Source organism: Pipistrellus kuhlii, unplaced genomic scaffold, assembly GCF_014108245.1.
Source record: "Pipistrellus kuhlii isolate mPipKuh1 unplaced genomic scaffold, mPipKuh1.p scaffold_m20_p_64, whole genome shotgun sequence".
NCBI lineage: Eukaryota > Metazoa > Chordata > Mammalia > Chiroptera > Vespertilionidae > Pipistrellus > Pipistrellus kuhlii.
Genome location: NW_023425567.1, coordinates 1419614 through 1437934, shown reverse-complemented (window position 1 = coordinate 1437934; position 18321 = coordinate 1419614). Strand labels below are relative to the sequence as shown.

Sequence of the window (18321 nt, the reverse complement as noted above, 5' to 3'; positions counted from 1 at the left end):
AGAGCAGCCCGGCCATCTTTCCTGCGGTTTGTGGGAATGAGCCAAAGGAAACACACGGACGGTAACTGAAGTTAGAGTCTCGCCATCAGAGCAACGCGTTGTGAATGTGGGAAGACAGAGGCTAGAATGAACCCTGAATTGGAATGAAAGAGATCAGCCCCAACTCTCAGGTTGTATTGTAGATAAATAGAGAGAGAGAGACAGAGGTAGCTGTGCGCTGGTTACACTCCGGTGGTTTTATTTGGGAGCTCCGGCCCCTGACCGGGCCTCGAAGCCCAAGAGGAGCGAGCACACCCAGCACCACGGCCTTGGTTTCCGCACGCCGTCCCCCGCAAATGGGAGGAAACGCTGGGGACGTGACTGATGGCAGGGCCGCCAGGACAGGCACCAGGCGAGCCTGGGCCACCTGACGGCAGAGAGCAGGTGCGAAGAAATGACGGGACTTGTCCAAAGGGCACGGGCGCCAGCCTGCCTGGATCTGGGACATGTGGACACACAGACAAACCATTTTAAGAATGCTCACGGGATGAGGTAAGAGTCGATGAGGACATTCGTGAGATAAAGAAATAAGTCAGTGGAGGAGAAGTCAAAGCTCTCCCTTGAGTTAAATGCTGAGCGGTCACCGGAGAGAATGGAGAATTTCTTCCCCAGATTCTCCATGAAAACGGAGTCCGCAGTCATCGTCAACGGAGACCAAATCTGGTGGGGGCCAGGAACAGTTCGGAGTTTCAGAGTAGCGCCCTCACAGTGACTATTAATCACAAAAGTAAAAAAGTAGGTCACACCTATTGTGAGTGACCCTGGCAAAGACAACCATAACCAAGTATCCAAGTCACATTGCTCCTCAGTCCCCTGCCTCCAGCCGGATCCCCTGAGGGGAACAAGCATGCGAAAGACGGAAGGACCCTCCAAAGATGCCCATCCTCGCCCTCAGGATCTGGGAACATGTTACCCTACATGTCAGAGAACTTTGCAGGTGTGATTAAATTAAGGATTTTTAAAAATGAATTTATTGGGATGACACTGGTCAACAAAATTATACAGTTTCAGGTGCACGATGGTGTAACGCATCACCTGTACACTGCGCTGTGTTCACCCCCCCAAGTCAAATCTCCATGCATCTCCCCAATACTCTCCTCCGAGTCACCCCTGCCCTGGAAATCACCACACGGTTGTTTGTGTTAAAGACCTTAAACTAGGGAGGTCGTGCCAAAACCGGTGCGGCTCAGTGGATAGAGCGTCGGCCTGCGGACTGAAGGGGCCCAGGTTCGATTCCAGTCAAGGATATGTACATTGGTTGCAGGCACATCCCCAGTGGGGGCTGTGCAGGGGACAGCTGGTCGATGTTTCTCTCTCATCCATGTTTCTAGCTTTCTGTGTCCCTCTCCCTTCCTCTTTGTAAAAAACTCAATATATATATATATATATATATATATATATATATATATATATATATATATATATATGTATTTAAAATAGGGAGGTTGTTCTGGTTTATCTGGATGGGCTCCGTTTAATTGTACTTCTATAGTACAAGGCGAGAGGGAGGCAGAAGAAGCAGAGAGAGAAGATTTAAAGAAACCGCAGAGCTGACTTTGAAGATGAGGAAGGGGCCACAAGCCAAGGAATGTGGGTGCCTTTAAGAGGCAGGGAGGTGAGGAAAACATGATTTAATGGACTAAATTAGACTAAGGGACATCCTAATTAACAATTCGCCTGTACTCTTTAAAAAAAGATCATGAAAGACAAAGGCAGCGTGAAGGAGACTAAAGAGAGATGGCAGCTAAGAATGTAGGCGGCCTGGACCTGAGCCTGGCCTGCAGGGCGATGGGCGACATTTGAATGTGAGTGTGAATTACGCAATAGCCCTGTGTGGATTAGGCACTGACCCATTTTGGAAACTGCGCTGTGATTACCTCACAACAGTCCTTGTTCTTAAGAAAGACGCTGTCCCCGAGGAGAGCAGAGGTGTGGTATTGTCACCTGGTCTCCCCCTCTGCCTCTGTCCCTATCCATATCTACCTGTCTATCAATCATCTATCCCTCTATCCCTCTAGCTATCTATCTAGAAGGAGCCTGTATGTGGCAAATGTCACCGATGGGAGATTCTAGGTGAAGGGGGCATGAGAATTCCATTTTTGCATAATTCTTGTGACCGCTCTAAAAACGGGAAGTCAGACCAATAGAACAAGAAGAAAGTCAGCGGCAGTTATGCCTCCTGGTCTGGCTCAGGCACATGCGAGGGAGTGGGTCTCCCAAGGATGAAGGACCAGCGCTTCCTGTGTCACCAAGACAGCCCCGTGGTGACCCTGTTAGCACCGAGCAGCCTGTGCAACAGGTGCCGGGACCGGAGCCTCCAGGCAGAGCTGATGAGGAGAGGACTTCTGAGCGTGATTACTCAGAGCTTGGTCCTCACCCCACGCCCGCCCCCATGGGCCCCGCTCCCCTTCCCCATCAGGTGCACTTCGTTCTCCCTTCACACAGCTGGGCGCTCACCTGATTCTGGACCCAGCCAGCCAGTCCCACGAGGACCCATCCCGTGTGATTCCACCTCTCTGCGCCCCTGCAGGCGAGGAGTTCAGAGACAGAAAGTGCTGGCCCAGGGCTGGCCCGGGGCTGGGCAGGCGGGAGGGGACTTAGTGATCATGGGATAGAGTTTCTGTCCTGCAAGATGAAACCAATGTGCAAATTCTTAATGGCCATGTATGCACAACCTTGTGAATGCATTAAGGCCCCTGGACTGTGCCTTTAAAAAAGGCTGTCCTGCCGAAACCGGTTTGGCTCAGTGGTAGAGCGTCAGTCTGCGGACTGAAAGGTCCCAGGTTCGATTCCAGGCAAGGGCATGTACCTGGGTTGTGGGCACATCCCCAATAGGGAGTGTGCAAGAGGCAGCTGGTCGATGTTTCTCTCTCATCGATGTTTCTAGCTCTCTATCTCTCTCCCTTCCTCTCTGTAAAAAAATCAATAAAATATATATTTTTAAAAATAAATAAAAAAGGCTGTCCTGTACACTATGTGAATTACAGCCAGGGCGGGAGCTGGGCTGGGGTGGGGGCTGCAGGGTGAGATGAGGTGAAGCTGGCATAGGGCTGCCCCTGGGGGTGGGGAAGGTTGGGCAAGGTGTGTGGAAGGGCCAGAAGCCGGCCTGGGGCACTGACGAGGGATGGTGACAGAACAAGACACCTGGCAGAGGGCAGAGAAGCCGGGCCCCCACAGGGGTGGGGTTTGGTTACTGGGTGGAGGGTGCCTGCCCCCATTTTGAGGGACCTCTGAGCCAGCACAGTCTGAGCGGCCCTGTCTGCATGCACCGTCCCATCCAGGGACCCAAGCACAGTCCCGTCCCTGCATAAATTTAAAAGTGAAAGTGAAATGGCAACTTCGCCGCTGTCCTTAATGAGAATCTGCACCACTTGCCATGGTGCTGAGCCGTCACACAGACCTGCAGGAAACCAGTACAGAGGCCAGGAAAAGGGGATGATCGCGTGTGGGGAAGATAGTAAAGACCTCGGGGCGCTGTCACTATTTTTTTCTTTTAAATATATTTTATTGAGGGATAGAGAGTTAGAAACATCAATGAGAGAGGAAGATCATCGATCAGCTGCCTCTTGCACACCCCCCACTGGGGATGTGCCCGCAACCAAGATACATGCCCTTGACCGGAATCGAACCCGGGACCTATCAGTCTGCAGGCCAAATCAATGCTCTATCCACTGAGCCAAACCGGTTTAGCAAGCACTTTCCAGCTTTCACTTTCCAGGCCATCTAGCCCTCACCCTCCTGCAAGTGCAGGTCAGACCCTCCTAGGCCCCGCCCCACATCCCCAGCCCCTCCTAGGCCCCGCCCCTCAACCCGTCTGTCCCTCCTAGGCTCCACCCCTCAGTCCGTCTGCCCCTCCTAAGCCCCGCCCCTCAACCACAGCCCCTCCTTGGCCCCGCCCTTCAACCCTGCTAGGCCCCGCCCCCAGCCAGTCTGCCCCTCCCAGGCCCCGCCCCTCGGCCCGTCTGCCCCTCCCAGGCCCCGCCCTTCAGCCCCTGCATCCCGCAGGTAAAGGAGCCGGGGGTGGGCGCCGAGCCCCTGATTGGCCCACCCGCCGCAGGTCATTTGCATGGCCGAGGGGGCGGGCCCGGAGGGGGGCACTTCCCGCCGGGAGCACCTGGGCCGCAGGGGCCAGGCCGCGGAGCGCACCGGCGGGCACCGGGCTAAGATGCCAGGGGCCGCAGACCGTGCACCTCAGACCCCGCGCCCCGGGCCCCGGCCCGCCGCCGCCATGGGCGGCTCCGGGCGCGGCTGGAGCCTGTCCTTCGCGGGCTGCGGCTTCCTGGTCTTCTACCACCTCGGGGCCACCCGCTGCCTGGGCGAGCGCGCCCCGCACCTGCTCCGCGACGCGCGCATGTTCTTCGGGAGCTCGGCCGGGGCGCTGCACGGCGTCACCTTCCTCTCAGGCCTCCCTCTCGGTACGTCCGGGGCCGCCGCCGCGCCCCTCGCTCTGAGCGACTCCTAAGGTTGCGGGGTGCCCGGTGGATCCGAGTTTGGATCGGACACTGCAGGCAGATGCCCCTCCACGGTGTCCTCTCGCCTCGCGCGCCTGGGCTCTGTCGCCCAGCCTGGGAGGGGGGCGTGGGAACCCCCTGCTCCGCCCACCACCACCGCCTTAGCCGGGGCTGGAAGGAAGCCCCATCCGCACCACTGAGAGCTGGCAGTCCCTGAGCTGCAGGCAGAAGGGAGCGTGTAGGAGGAGGGGGGTGGAGGATGGAGCTGATTCCAGCTGACCGGGATGAGGCTGTGGCCTGTGTCCGGGGTGGGCACCTTCTTCCCTCTGGGGACTTAAGAGGCTGGAGACTGCGCCACAACTTCTCCCCCTGGTCCTGGCACCGCTGGTGCAGCCCAGCCCTCCTGGGTGGAGACATCCCAGGCAGAGAGGGCCCGGGCTCCTGAGACCAGCAGGTTTGGCGTGGGGAGGTGGGGGGGTGGTGGTGAAGGAGGGTTTGAAAGTTATCTCCTCTCCCTCCCAGTGATCCAGGCCCTTCCTAGGGGCTGGCGGGGCCCCTAGACCTCCCCACACCATGCTCACCCCACTCAGTGCCCTTTGAGTTTTGTTGGAATTAATGTCTGTGCATGTGGAAGCCGGGGCGGGGCGGGGGGGAGGGATGTGGGCTTGTGCCTAAAGGACTGGGCTTGGGGCTCCCAGTCAGGGGTAGAGCTGGGAGCAAGGGGTAGTGTGGAGCTGCTGGCACCCAGAGGTCCCAGAAGGAAGATCATGCGCCGTATCAGCCCCAGTTCACCTGGGCTCCTAGGGGCTCACTCCTGGCTGCAGCCAGGGCTGCTGGGTGGGACACAGCCCCAGGGCAGCCTCTGCTCAGGGGCCATGTAGGTGGGGGGAGCTGAGGGACAGGATGGCACATGTCTGGCCTGCTGCATTCCAGGAATTAAGACTGGCTAGTTTGCGGGGCTGGGACAGGCAGTGCTGCAGGCCAGGGCAGCCCGGCCAGTCGGGGATGGGAGGGTGGGAGGCAGGCCAGTGAGTGATGTCAGTCTGGCCATGAATGTGCCCTGTGCCCACTAGGTTTTCTGGTGGCAGAGGTGAAAGGTTAAGATAGTTATCAGGCGCCTCCTCTGAGTTGAGCACCTTGCAGGTGGGAGGGAGAGGCAGGTGGGAGGGGGAGGCAGATGAGAGCTGGAGGCAGGTGGGAGGTGGAGGCAGGTGGGAGGGGAAGGCAGGTGGGAGCTGGAGGCAGGTGGGAGGGGGAGGCAGGTGGGAGGTGGAGGCAGGTGGGAGGGGGAGGCAGGTGAGAGCTGGAGGCAGATGAGAGCTGGAGGCAGGTGGGAGCTGGAGGCAGGTGGGAGGTGGAGGCAGGTGGGAGGGGGAGGCAGGTGGGAGGGGGAGGCATATGGGAGCTGGAGGCAGGTGGGAGGTGGAGGCAGGTGGGAGGCGGAGGCAGGTGGGAGGGGGAGGCAAGTGGGAGGGGGAGGCAGGTGAGAGCTGGAGGCAGGTGGGAGGGGAGGCAGGTGGGAGGGGGAGGCAGGTGGGAGGGGGAGGCAGGTGAGAGCTGGAGGCAGGTGGGAGGGGGAGGCAGGTGGGAGGGGGAAGCAGATGAGAGCTGGAGGCAGGTGGGAGGGGGAGGCAGGTGGGAGGGGGAGGCAGGTGGGAGGTGGAGGGTGGTGGGAGGTGGAGGCAGATGGGAGGGGGAAGGTGGTGGGAGGTGGAGGCAGGTGGGAGCTGGAGGCAGGTGGGAGGTGGAGGCAGGTGGGAGGCGGAGGCAGGTGAGAGGTGGAGGCAGGTGGGAGGGGGAGGCAGGTGGGAGGTGGAGGCATGTGGGAGGTGGAGGCAGGTGGGAGGGGGAGGCAGGTGGGAGGTGGAGGCAGGTGGGAGGGGGAAGGTGGTGGGAGGTGGAGGCAGGTGGGAGGTGGAGGCAGGTGGGAGGTGGAGGCAGGTGGGGGGGGGAGGCAGGTGGGAGGGGGAAGGTGGTGGGAGGTGGAGGCAGGTGGGAGGTGGAGGCAGGTGGGGGGGGGGAGGCAGGCTTCCCGCCCTGGTGCCAGCCTGGTGTTCTCTGCCCGCTGGAGCGTCAGGTCTTCCTGCTGACGCCTGGCGCTGAGGCCCCCCTGGCTCTGGCTCTGGCCTGTGGGGAGTGGGGTGAGGAGAGGGCACCTGGGCCCGGAGGCTGGTTCTCCAGGCCAGGCCGGGAGGGCGCTGTCATTTCACATTTCCTAGAAACAGGATGCAAAAAAGTAAAGACATGAGGTTCATTGTATTCCTCCCAATATAACCAAACGGTCTCCTTCTCCCATTTAGAGAGGACACAGAGTTTTGAGATATTTTGCATTCTGTTTTCCATCAAGCCTGAGATCCTCTCAACACATCTCAATCTGGACGACCCCATGTAAGGGCTCTGCAGCCACGTGAGAACACGGCTCTCTGCGCCCAGTTCCTGATCTTGCCACACACGGTCCCTCTCCAGGCGGCACCCCCATCCCTTTGTGTGTTGTCTCCCCCACAGACCACACTCTGCAGGTCCTGGCAGACCTCGTCCGCTCGGTCAGGAGCCGGGCCCTGGGCGTCCTGCACCCGTCCTTCAGCATGGTCCGCTTCCTCCGCGAGACCCTGCACAGGCACCTGCCGGCCGACGTGCACACGCTCATCTCGGGCAGAATGTGCATCTCGCTCACCCGCGTGTCCGACTGGGAGAACGTGCTGGTGTCCGACTTCCGGTCCAAAGACGAAGTTGTGGACGTAAGTGGGGCCGCGGGGTGCGCTTTCAGACTCGCCCTTCTCACCACAGAGAGGCTCCGGGCCCCGGGGAAGGAGGAGCTGACTGCTTGGCCCGGGGTTTCACTCCCTTTTGTCTTCACAGGCCTTGGTCTGCTCCTCCTTCATTCCGTTCTTCTTTGGCTTCATCCCTCCGACCTTCAGAGGCGTGGTGAGTCGCTTTTACACTGTGTTTGCACTGCTCCTGCCCGCAGGGTGCTGAGCTCGGGCATCCTAGGTCCCCAAAAGCAGAGCCTGTGTCTCTCAGCCTTGAAACAGGGGTTCCCTAGCTGCCCCCCTCCATTCCCACCCACCCCCAGCCCACCCACCTTCACCCAGCATCCATTATCTGGCTTTCTGCTAGGTAGGCTGGTTCACTTAATTTTTGTTGTTGTTAATCCTCAGCAGAAGGTATTTTTTCCATTGATTCTCAGAGAGAGGAAGGGATGAGGAAGGGAGAGAGAGACACAGAGAGAGAGAAACATCGCTGTGAGAGAGACACATCCATTGGTTGCTCCCAGCATGCCCTGAGAGTGGGGCCGGCGAGCTATCCTGAAACCCAGGCGGTGCCGCTGACCAGGAATGGAACCCAAGACCTTCGGTGCTTGAGCTGACACTCTGACCCCGATCACCCGGCCAGGCCGGGCTCACTCAGTCCTCCCCTGGCCCCGAGGACAGGGCCCCGGGCCTACAGAGCCTAAGGCTCGGCAGCTCCCTTCAGGAGAGCTCCCTTCTCAGGTGGAGGGTGCAGTCCTCTCTGGGACTGACTGTCCCGTGAGCCCGGGCTTGGGGCAGAGCTGGGACGGAGCTGTGGTCCAGTTCCATCCAACGGATCCTCTGTGTAGACTAGGGGTGTCGAACTCAATCAGAGAAGGGGCCAAAATCTAAAATCCAGCCTAAATCGCAGGCCGAATGGTTTACTGAACAGTCATAAACTGTCATTGTGATGGAAACGCAGCGGAGTGCAGTGATGACAGCGCGGTGCGGGCCACATTGCAAGGCCTGGCGGGACGGATTTGGCCCGCGGGCCTTGTGTTTGACACATGTGGTGTAGATATACACGGCTGCCGATGAGCCCCGCGCGGGCAGAGTCCTAGTGGAGCGTGTGCTTGCAGGCCTGGGCTGCGCGCTGGGCTGGGCAGCGGCAGGGGCAGCGCCTTCCTGGCAGCCGTTCCCCTCGGAGACGATCGCCCCCCCGCCCCGCCCCCGCCCCCGCCCCGGGACATCTGTCCCGTCTGCAGACAGGGAGGCTGGCACAGTAGGGCACATCGGTGTGACAGGTGCAGACTCTCCACATGGTCCCGAGCCCACCTACCTAGCCGCAGGTGTTGGCAGAGGCATCCCCAAGCCCGGTCCACCCCCCATGGCCTCTGCTCGTAATCAGAGCACCATGGACTCCTGCCCTGAGCCTCTGACGGGACGTGTTTTCTCTCTCCCTTCCCAGCGGTACATGGATGGAGGGTTTAGCAACTCTATACCCTCCCTGGATGACAAAGCGACCATCACCGTGTCGCCCTTCCTCGGGGAGCATGACATCTGTCCGAAGGTCAAGTCCACGAACTTCCTGCATCTGGACCTGTGCAAGCTCAGCCTCCGCTTCTGCTTAGAGAACATCTACCTGCTCAACAAAATCCTGTTCCCGCCGGATATCAAGGTGAGGGGGGCTGTTGTTCTGGGGGTGCATCTGCTCCCTTGTTTGCCTGGGGCCCAGCAGTGTCTCCACGCAAACAACCCAAAGTGGACCCCTCAGTGAATAGGGATCGGAGAAGAGTCACTTGTCCCCGAAGGTCAGTGGTGCCCCAGGAGGGCTTCCAGGAGGAGGTGTCCTCGAATCACCTGGGTACTAGTGCAGTCGACCCTCCTGCTCCATAGGTTTCCCAGCTGTGGATTCAACCAACCACACATCACAAATATTCTAGCCCAAGTTGGTTTGGCTCAGTGGCTAGAGTGTCGGCCTGTAGACCAAAGAGCCTAGGTTCAGTTCAGGTCAAGGGCATGTACCTCAGTTGCAGGCTCCTCCCCAGCCCTGGATCTGTCCATGCTCATGCAGGCAGAAACCAATAGCTGTGTTTCTCTCACATCGATGTTTCTCTCTGTCTTGCCCTCTCTCTCCCACTCTCTCTGAAATTCAATGGAAAAATATCCTTGGGTGAGGCCCGGTGCTCAATATTTGTGCACTGTGCTGAGGGTCCTCTCAGTTAAGTCTGCGCCCTCTCACATTCTGGGACTCCTGGGGGATGGCCAACCACTGGCTTGGGCCTGCTCAGTCGGCCTAAGCCGGCAGTTGGTCATCCCCCAGGGGTCCTTAGTGCAGCAGCAGAAGCGGGAGAGGCTACCGCCATGACCACTGTGCTGGTAGCCCTGAGCCCGGCTTCTGGCTGAGTAGCATTCCCCCTGTGGGAGCGCACTGACCACCAGGGAGCAGCTCCTGCATTGAGTGTCTGCCCCTGATGGTCATTGCGCATCATAGAGACCGGTTGTTTTGCATATTAGGGTTTTATTATTTGGGTCCCTCAGGGTGGCCTGTGGGGATTGGGCTGAAACCGGCAGTCTAACAGCACCTGCCACTCCTGCCTGCCATGCCCACTCATCCTGGCCCCACTGCACCTGCCACGGACTTGCACCCAGTCAGTCCTGCTCAGGAGAGGCTCCACAGCAAAGCTCACCAACTGTGAGCCCTGCATCTGGCGCCCACCTGAGGTGGGGGGAGGGGCAGCATGTGATCAGCCCTCTGGGCGGCAGTGGGTCATCCAGATCCATCCCGCTGACATTTATGCCATTTGTCAGGAGCCACCTGGTGGCCGCTTTTATATCGTGCCTTCCTTGTGGAGCATCCAGGGAGGGGCAGCGGCCCTGGTGCCTGAGGCCGACTTCCAGGAGGCTGGTGGTGCTGTCAGGATCCTGCCAGCAGTGCCATCTGTCGGTGCCTGGCCTGTTCCCCAGAGACTGGACCTGCAGGACTACTGCGGGAGTATGGTGGGCCACTGAGACAGAGGATGCTCCCACTGTGGGAGTGCAGTGACCACCAGGGGGCAGCTCCTTTGTTGAGCATCTGCCCCTTGGAGGTCAGTGCGCAACAGCGACCAGTTGTTTCGTTGCTTAAGTGTAGAAAGATAGATAGATAGATAGATAGATAGATATAGTACACACGCGCACACACACACGCGCACACACACATACTAGAGGCCCAGTGCACGAAATTCATGCACAGGGCATTGTGTCCCTCAGCCCAGCCTGCACCCTCTCCAATCTGGAACATCCCCTCTCACAATCCAAGACTGCTGGCTCCCAACTGTTCACCTGACTGCCTGATTGTCCTTAACCACTTCTGCCTGCTAGCCTCATCATACCCTAACCACTCCCCTGCCAGCCCAATTGCTCCTAACTGCTCTCCTCTGCTGGCCTGGTCCCCCACAACTTCCCTCCCCTACAGGCCTAGTGGCTCCCAATTGCCCTCCTCTGCTGGCCCAGTCACCCTTAACTTCCCTCCCCTGCAGGCCTGGTCACCCCTAACTGCTCTCGCCTGTTGGCCATCTTGTAGCAGCCATCTTGTGGCCACATGTGGGTGGCCATCTTTTACCATATGGGGGTGACCATCTTGTGTGTTGGAGTGACGGTCAATTTGCATATCACCTCTTTATTATGTAGAATACTAAATAAAAATTCCAGAAAGTCCCAAAATGAAAACTTGAATTTGCCCCTCGCCACGCCCTACCCTGAATCCACGGGAGTGATGTGGAGTGTAGGGTGCCTGACGTAGCCTAGGTGCAAACCCTACACCATTTACGTGAGGTCCCAGAGCGTCCGTGAATGTCGGTCCCTGAGAGGGGCCCTGGACGGATCCTGGGGGGTCTGTCTGTGGGTGCAGCCTGGGCAGTAGGATGTGGCGAGTTACCCACACGAGCTTATTCATGGCCACGGTCTCGAACCACAATGCACTGCGGTGGCTGCCGTATGCCTTCCCTCCCCAACAGTAAGGGGGTGTGTGGGCTTGAGCCCTAACGGGTTTGGGTCCCAGGAGGCTGCAGGGAGGTGGGCGGGACAGTGGGCACCCAGCAGGGCACCCTGGAGGGAAGGCCGTCACCAGCTGGTCGGTGCGGGTGGTTTGTGCACAGAGCAGGGGAGGTGGCTGCCCTGTCCTCCGCGGACCAGATAGGCCCTGTCCTGCTGGGTGACAGCAGAGCCTGTGGGCGGTGTCCTTCCTGCCCAGCCCCTTGTCCAGCCGGGCCCGGCCCACGGCAGCTCCAAGTCCGAAGGAGTCTTCGGGTTCAGTAACCAGGCTTAGCCATTCGGCCCGGCAGTTCCGGTACTGGCTTTGCTTACAGGTGCTTGGAGAGAGATTCCTGCAGGGGTACTTGGATGCGGCCAGATTCCTGGAAGAAAAAGGTATGTAAGGATTGGGGAGCAGATGAGCCCTTTTCTATAAAAAATAAAAAAAAACCCTTTCTATAAAAAATATATGCTTTTATTGGTTTCAGAGAGAGGAAGGGAGAGGGAGGGGGAATCCGCCATCCGGGCAGTGTGCTGATCGGGAACAGAACCGTGCCCTCCTGGTTCATGGGTTGACCCCCGTCCACTGAGCCACACTGGCCGGGCCAGCTGCGCCCGTTTCCTCCGCTGTTTGTGAGCAGCCTTGGTGAGCCCCAGAGTATGTGACAGCCTCGGGCGAGGAGTCGGTGCTGAAACACGAGCAGGGAACCCGCCGTGAGGTGTGTTCGGAGCTGCTTTTCTTCAATGCTGAACGCCGGCTCCTGTGCTGACCCCCCCATTGGTCTGTGGCCGAGACCATGGAGAAGGTCTGGTCCCAGGACCTGCACGCGTCATCCACTCAGGAAGTGTCCACTGTGCACCTTTCACGTGCCACACATGTGCTGTGTGCAGGGGGAGCGCCTCCCGAGCTCACAGTCTGTGGCCGGAGCGCAGATCAGCGGGGAGGGGTGACATGCAGAGGGCGTGACAGGGTGCGGGGTGCTGCAGGGTCACACAGGAGGGAGCTGCAAGGCATGGGGCGAGGAGGGCTTCCAGGAGGAGGTGGCTCCACTTCAGGGATGGGCAGGAGGATGGGAAGGAGGCCTGTGTACCTGCAGAGGCTGAGAGATGGACAGAGAGGTGCAAGCTGGGCCCCATGACATGGTGCAGTTTGTACACAGCAGTAGGCAGCCACGGGGGCTGCTGAGGCAGGAGGGAGGGGAGCAGAGGGCAGCGTCAGGGTGTCTGGTGGCAGGTGGCTTCCAAGCCATCGGGTGAGTGGGTGAGGACTGCCCCCTGCTGCCCACAGTAGCCCGATGGTGTGTCTCTGTGCCCTGTGTAGGCATCTGTGACAGGCCCCCTCCGAGCCTGGGGGTGCCCTCCGGAGCACCCGAGTTCCTCCCGTTCTCCTGGGAAACCACGGGCCCCGAGGCCTCCCCCGGGGCGGCTGCCTGGCAGAGGAGCCCTGAGGTGGCCAAGCTGCTGACCCACCTGCGTGCCCACCTCCTGCCCTGGGACGAGAGCCTCCTGGAGACCCTGCCGCCCCAGCTCATCGCAGGTGACGCCTCCGGGCGGGAGGGGGCGCTGCTGAGACTGAAGGGCTGCTCCCCGGGGTAGGGGTTGGGGTTGGGTTGGGGGGAGGGTGATGCTGCCATGGGGAGGAGGGGAGGCCCCCTCCTGGCACCATCTCCCCACCAGTCCCCCTCCCACGTGTGCATGGCCAGGAACACCACACGCCGCTGAGCCCGTTCTGAGTGAAGCCGGCATGCTGCCAGAGCCTGGGGTCCGGGCACACCGGATTTGGGGGGCCCGAGGGTGGGCCCCTTCTCTCAGAACACCATCCTCTGCCTGTGCCCCATCGCCAAGCCTCCTTTCTGGAGGGGCCTGTCTGCCTCCCCCTCCCAAACCCACAGCTTTGAACTTGTCCTTGAACGATGCTGGTGCACTGGTCATGTGGTCAGACACCAGGTGGACCCAGGAGGACACAAACCAGACCCACTGGGCGTTGGGAGAAATCCCAAGATAAACAGGATGCTGATGCCCAGGCGGCTAATTGTGAGGCGCCTGAGGCCTTGACGAAGGGGAACCGGAAGCCAGGGCTCAGGCAGAAGATGGGTGCTGGGGAAGCCATAGGCGGGCGGGCAGGCGGGGTCCTGTCTCCTCCAGGGAGAGGCCCGGGCTGCCCCAGGCGCCAGCTCCTGCTTCCCTGGCAGCAGGGAGTGCCTTTCACCGACATCCCAGCAGCCTCTGGGGGCGGTCACCCTGGTGGAACCCCTCCCCCAATGGTCTCTTCCAGGGCTGAGTGAGGCGCTGAAACCCCGCGGGGGCTGCCTGAGCAAGCTCTGCAGCCTCCTGCCGGTGAAGGTCATGTCGTACGTGATGCTGCCCTGGACGCTGCCCGTGGAGTCCGCGTTGGCGGTGGTGCAGAGGTGGGTGCAGTGGGTGGCGGCGTGTCTCTGTGGTTGGGTGAGGATTAAGGGAGAGTTCACATAAGGCCCCACCCTGAGCCCGGCTCCTGTGCAGTGCAGTAGGGTCACAGTCTGTAGGGTCTGTCCCTGAGAGGCGCCTCATACCAAGGCCGTGCCCAGCCACCTCCTTTCTTTTTATTCACTTTTGATTGATTGATTTTAGAGAGGGAAGCGGGAGGGGGGAGAGATAGATGAATTTGCTGTTCCACCCCATTTAGGCATTCATTGGTTGAGTCCTGTATGTGCCCTGGCCAGTGATTGAACCGTAACCTTGTCCCATCCCGATGATGCTCTCAGCCAGCGGATCTACCTGTCAGGGCTGTCGCCTCCTTTGTCGCTCTGCTGCAGGCTTGTCACTTCCTGTAGCTCCGCCCTTTCATTTGGGGGTTGTGTCCTGGGAAGGAAAGACTTGAGGCAGACAGCTGCGCACCCAGAGTGCTGGGCTCGGATTCCACTCCGCTTCCTTCCAGCTGACTTGGGTGTGTACCTTCTTCCTAGTGAGTTAATCTAGGGTGTCCGTCTTACATTTTACTGGAGGCCCGATGCACGAATATTGCTGCGAGAGGAGGCCTTCCTTCCCCTGCTTCCCTCTGGCACCAGGACCCGGGCTTCCCTGCAGCCCCAGCTTCGTCCGGAAGGACTTCCAGTCTAATTAGCATGTTGCCCTTCTATTATTATAGATTTTATCATTTAAATGTATCTTTGAATAAATTTATGTTGAAAGCATTACAGATGTTTCCTTTTCTCCCCCTGTGACCCCTCCATCCGGCTTCCGCGTCCTCCCAGGTCCTCCCCGCACTTTTGTCTGTCCATGGGCCATGCATACCTGCACATTAATGGATTGGTTCACCTCTCCCCCTTCCCTCTAAATATGTCAGTCTATGGCCTGCTTCTGTGTCCAGATCTCTTTTGTTCATCCGTTCAGTTTATTTTGTTCATTAGATTCCACCTATGAGTGATGTCATCTGAAACTTGTCTTTCTCCGACTGGCTTATTTCACTTAGCGTGATACCTCTACGCTGTCTCAAAGGGTATGAGATCCTTATTCTTTACCGGTCTACAGTATTCTGTGGTGTAAATATTCCATAGCTTTTTTTTTATGATTGATCTGCTGATGGGCACTTGGGCTGTTTCCAAATCTTAGCTGCTGTGAATAACGCTGCTATGAACATAGGGGCCCATACATTCTTTCTGATTGGTGTAGGTATATTCCTAGAAGTGGGATCACTGGGTCAAATGCAAGTTCCATTTTTAATTTTTTGAGGAAACTCCATAGTTCTCCACAGCGGCTGCACCATCTGCATTCCCACCAGCAGTGCACGAGGGCTCCCTTCTCTCCGCATCCTCGCCAGCATTTGTCGTTTGTTGATTTGTTGATGTAGCCATGCTGACAGGTGTGAGGTGGTACCTCATTATCATTTAGATTTGCATTTTTCTGATTATTAGTGACATTGGGCATTTTTTCACGTGTCTCTTGGCCAGCTGTGCGTCTTCTCTGGAGAAGTGTCCATTCAGGTCTTCTACCCACTTTTTAATTGGATTGTTTGTCTACCATTTGTTGAGTTAGATGAGAGCTTTATACATTTTTGGAAAACTCCTTAGCAGATGTATCAGTGGCGACTCTATAGTGGGCTCCCTTTTCCTTTTGAGGCTGATGTCTTTGGCTGTGCACAGCTTTTTATTTTGGTATATGCCCTCGTGTTTCGTTTTTCCTTTGTTCTCTTGCCCTCGGGCCTAGGTGATGCATTTTGTAGTCTATTTTGTCAGATAGGAGTATTGCTACCCCAGATAGTTGGTTTTTTCCTTTCATTTCCATTTGCATGGGAAATTTTTTCCATCCCTTCACTTTCATCCTGTGTGAGTTTTCTGTTCTGAGCTGGGACTTTGCAGACAGCCTATATATGTGTCACATTTTCTACCCATTCAGCTGCCCTATGGGTTTTGATTGGAACATTTGAGACATTTATATTCAAGGTTTAATGGATAGGTACCTATTTTTTCCCATTTTTATTCTTTATGCCTTTGTCCCCCCCAACCTCCCTCCCTCCAATTCTTCTTCTTACAACAGTCCCTTAGCATTTCTGGCCCTTTTGGTTTGGTGGCTATAAACTGCTCTAGCCGTTTTTCGTCTGCGAAGCTCTTTATTCACTTTCTATTTGGAATGATAGCCTTGCTGGTCAGAGTAGTCTTGGATTCAGTCCCTTGCTTTCCATTACTTTGTATACTTCATGCCAATCCCTTCGGGCCTGAAGTGTTTCTATTAAGAAATCAGCTCCCTTGCAGGTAACGTTCTGTCTCTCTCTTGGTGCCTTTAAGATTCTTTGTCTTTAATGTTTGCCGTTTTAATTATGACGTATCCAGATGTAGGTCTTTTTGGGTTCATCTTGATTGGGACTGTCTGTGCTTCCTGAACTTGAGTGCTTCAGCCCTCTTTTAAAGTCCAGCCCATCCTTCAAAATCCAGCTCCATCCGCCCACCCGTGGTGGGCCTGCCCAGATCCCTTCCCGCCCCAACAAATCAGCCTCCTATTCCCACACCATCCTTCCCTGTGCAGAGGTTCAGGCGTGGGTCCTAGCCCGTTTGGCTCAGCGGATAGAGCCTAGGCCTGCAGATGGAAGGGTCCTGGGTGTGATTCCGGTCAAGGACCCATGCCCGGGTTGTGTGCTCAATCCCTAGCAGGGGCGTGCAGGAGGCAGCCGATCCATGATTCTCTCTCGTCAGTGATGTTTCTATTTCTTCCCCTCTCCCTTTCTCTCTGAAATATATTTTAAAAGTTAAAAAGAGTCCTGTGCCTTCACTCAGCTGAGAAATAAAAACTCCCCGGCCTGGGGTCCTGGCAGTGTGCAGCTGCGGGGCGTCTGTGGAGGCCGCAGTCAGGCTTCTCTGCGGGGCTCACCCGTGGCCCAGCGCCACCCGCAGGCGCGCTGGCGGAGGGCCGTGTCTCCACTCCGCGCTCAGGCCTCTTGCCTCGGACACGTGGCATCCGGGAATCCCGCTTTCTCCTGGGATTCCCCGGGAACTCCCTCGAGCTCTCCTCGCTGAAGGGCGGCCTCGGTGTGGGGCGCTCGGGTTGGCTTGTCCCAGTCCAATGTCTGAGGAGCTATCAGAGGGGATGAGCCTTGAGACCAGCAGTTTAGCGGGACGAGGGGCCTTGTCCTGAAGCTGGCTGCCTTCTGTTCGGCTTTTATTGGGTTCTCTTTGCTGGCTTGTCTTCCTGCTGACCCGGGTGTGTGTGTGTGTGTGTGTGTGTGTGTGTGTGTGTGTGTATGTGTGTGTCTGTCTGTCTGTCTGTCTGGTTTTACCTCCGCAGACTGGTGCTGTGGCTTCCCGACGTCCCTGCTGATGTCCAGTGGCTGCTGTCCACAACCTTCCAGGTTTGTTCTCGAGGGTGACGCCTCTGCTCCCCACTTCCCCGCGGGTGTAGACAGATGAAGAGAGAAACAGCCGTTGCTGTGTGTCGGTCCCTCTCACTCGGTTTTATTTATCTCTCGAAGCTCTGGCCCCTGACCGGGCCTCGGAGCCCAAGAGGAGCGAGCACACCCAGCACCACGGCCTTGGTTTCCGCACGCCGTCCCCCGCAAACGGGAGGAAACGCCGGGGACGTGACTGACGGCAGGGCCGCGCTGAACGAGCACAAGGCGAGTCGGGGCCACCTGACAGCAGAGAGCAGGTGCGAAGAAACGACGGGACTTATCCAAAGGGCACGGGCGACAGCCTGCCTGGATCTGGGACATGTGGACACACAGACAAACCATGTGAATAACAGGTTGTTCATGGAATAAGAGTCTCTGTGGATTGACCGCCATCCGTGACCAGGAGAGTGTGTGAGTCAATAAATGAGGTAAAGGCACACGGCAGTGGAGAAGTCAAAGCTCTTCCTTCTGTTAAATGCTGAGCAGTCACCGGAGAGAATGGACAACCCCTTCCCAGGATTCTCGGTACGAACGGAGTCCGCAGTCATCGTCAGTGGAGGCCAGGAGCGGGATAGCAACCTGGTGTCAGTGTCACCCTCACGTTGGCGATTAATCACAAAAGTAAAAAATAGGTTACAGTGGATGACCCTGGCAAAGACAACCATAACCAAGTATCCAAGTCACATTGTCCCCGGTAACGGGACAGACTGACATCTCCTGCCTGCAGCCGGGTCCCCTGAGGGGGACAAGTGTATGGAAGACCCAATGGCCCCGCAAAGATGCCCCATCCTAACCTCAGAACCTGGGAACGTGGTCCTCACTTTCAGAGATCTCTGCAGATGCGATTAAACTACGGATCTTCAAACGGAGGTTGTTCTGGATTATCTGGGGGCAGGGGGCGTGTCCTTGTACTTCCACCTCACAGTAGAGCGGGCGGCAAAGGCGCCCCCGTTCCCGCCGCGCTGGCTCTGAAGGTGAGGAGGGGCCGCGAGCCACGGAGTGCGGGCGCCTCGGAGGCGGGAGGGGGCTCTCCCTGGGGTTCCAGAGGAGGCAGCCCTGCTGGCACAGGGGCTGTAACCCAGCGGGACCCACCACAGACCCCTGACCTCCCCCTGTGACCTGGGAGTCCCGTGGTTCTCAGCCACTTGTCTTGGGGTCATTTGTTCTAATGGCAACAGGAAACCCATCCACATCCCTTCCGCAGAATCCTGGGTGAAGAGGCATAACT

At 57.8% G+C, this 18321-nt stretch overlaps 1 protein-coding gene across 1 annotated transcript; it reads left to right on the top strand.

The window, feature by feature from the left end:
- Positions 1-4069: 4069 nt before the first annotated feature.
- LOC118708804 (1-acylglycerol-3-phosphate O-acyltransferase PNPLA3-like) lies at positions 4070-17159 on the top strand. The gene is made up of 8 exons (XM_036420269.2): positions 4070-4454; positions 6996-7228; positions 7350-7415; positions 8688-8897; positions 11569-11629; positions 12555-12770; positions 13509-13641; positions 16991-17159. Exons 1-8 carry the CDS (start codon positions 4106-4108, stop codon positions 17070-17072), a joined length of 1350 nt encoding a protein of 449 aa, XP_036276162.2. The 5' UTR covers positions 4070-4105; the 3' UTR covers positions 17073-17159.
- The last annotated feature ends 1162 nt before the right edge of the window (positions 17160-18321 follow it).

Bases quoted from the DNA above. Each gene is read 5' to 3' on its own strand.
- LOC118708804 (XM_036420269.2), top strand. From the start codon at position 4,106: ATGGCCGAGGGGGCGGGCCCGGAGGGGGGCACTTCCCGCCGGGAGCAC. The intron at 7,229-7,349 runs GTAAGTGGGGCC...TTGTCTTCACAG, and splicing joins CCAAAGACGAAGTTGTGGAC to GCCTTGGTCTGCTCCTCCTT. The intron at 13,642-16,990 runs GTGGGTGCAGTG...TTACCTCCGCAG, and splicing joins GCGTTGGCGGTGGTGCAGAG to ACTGGTGCTGTGGCTTCCCG.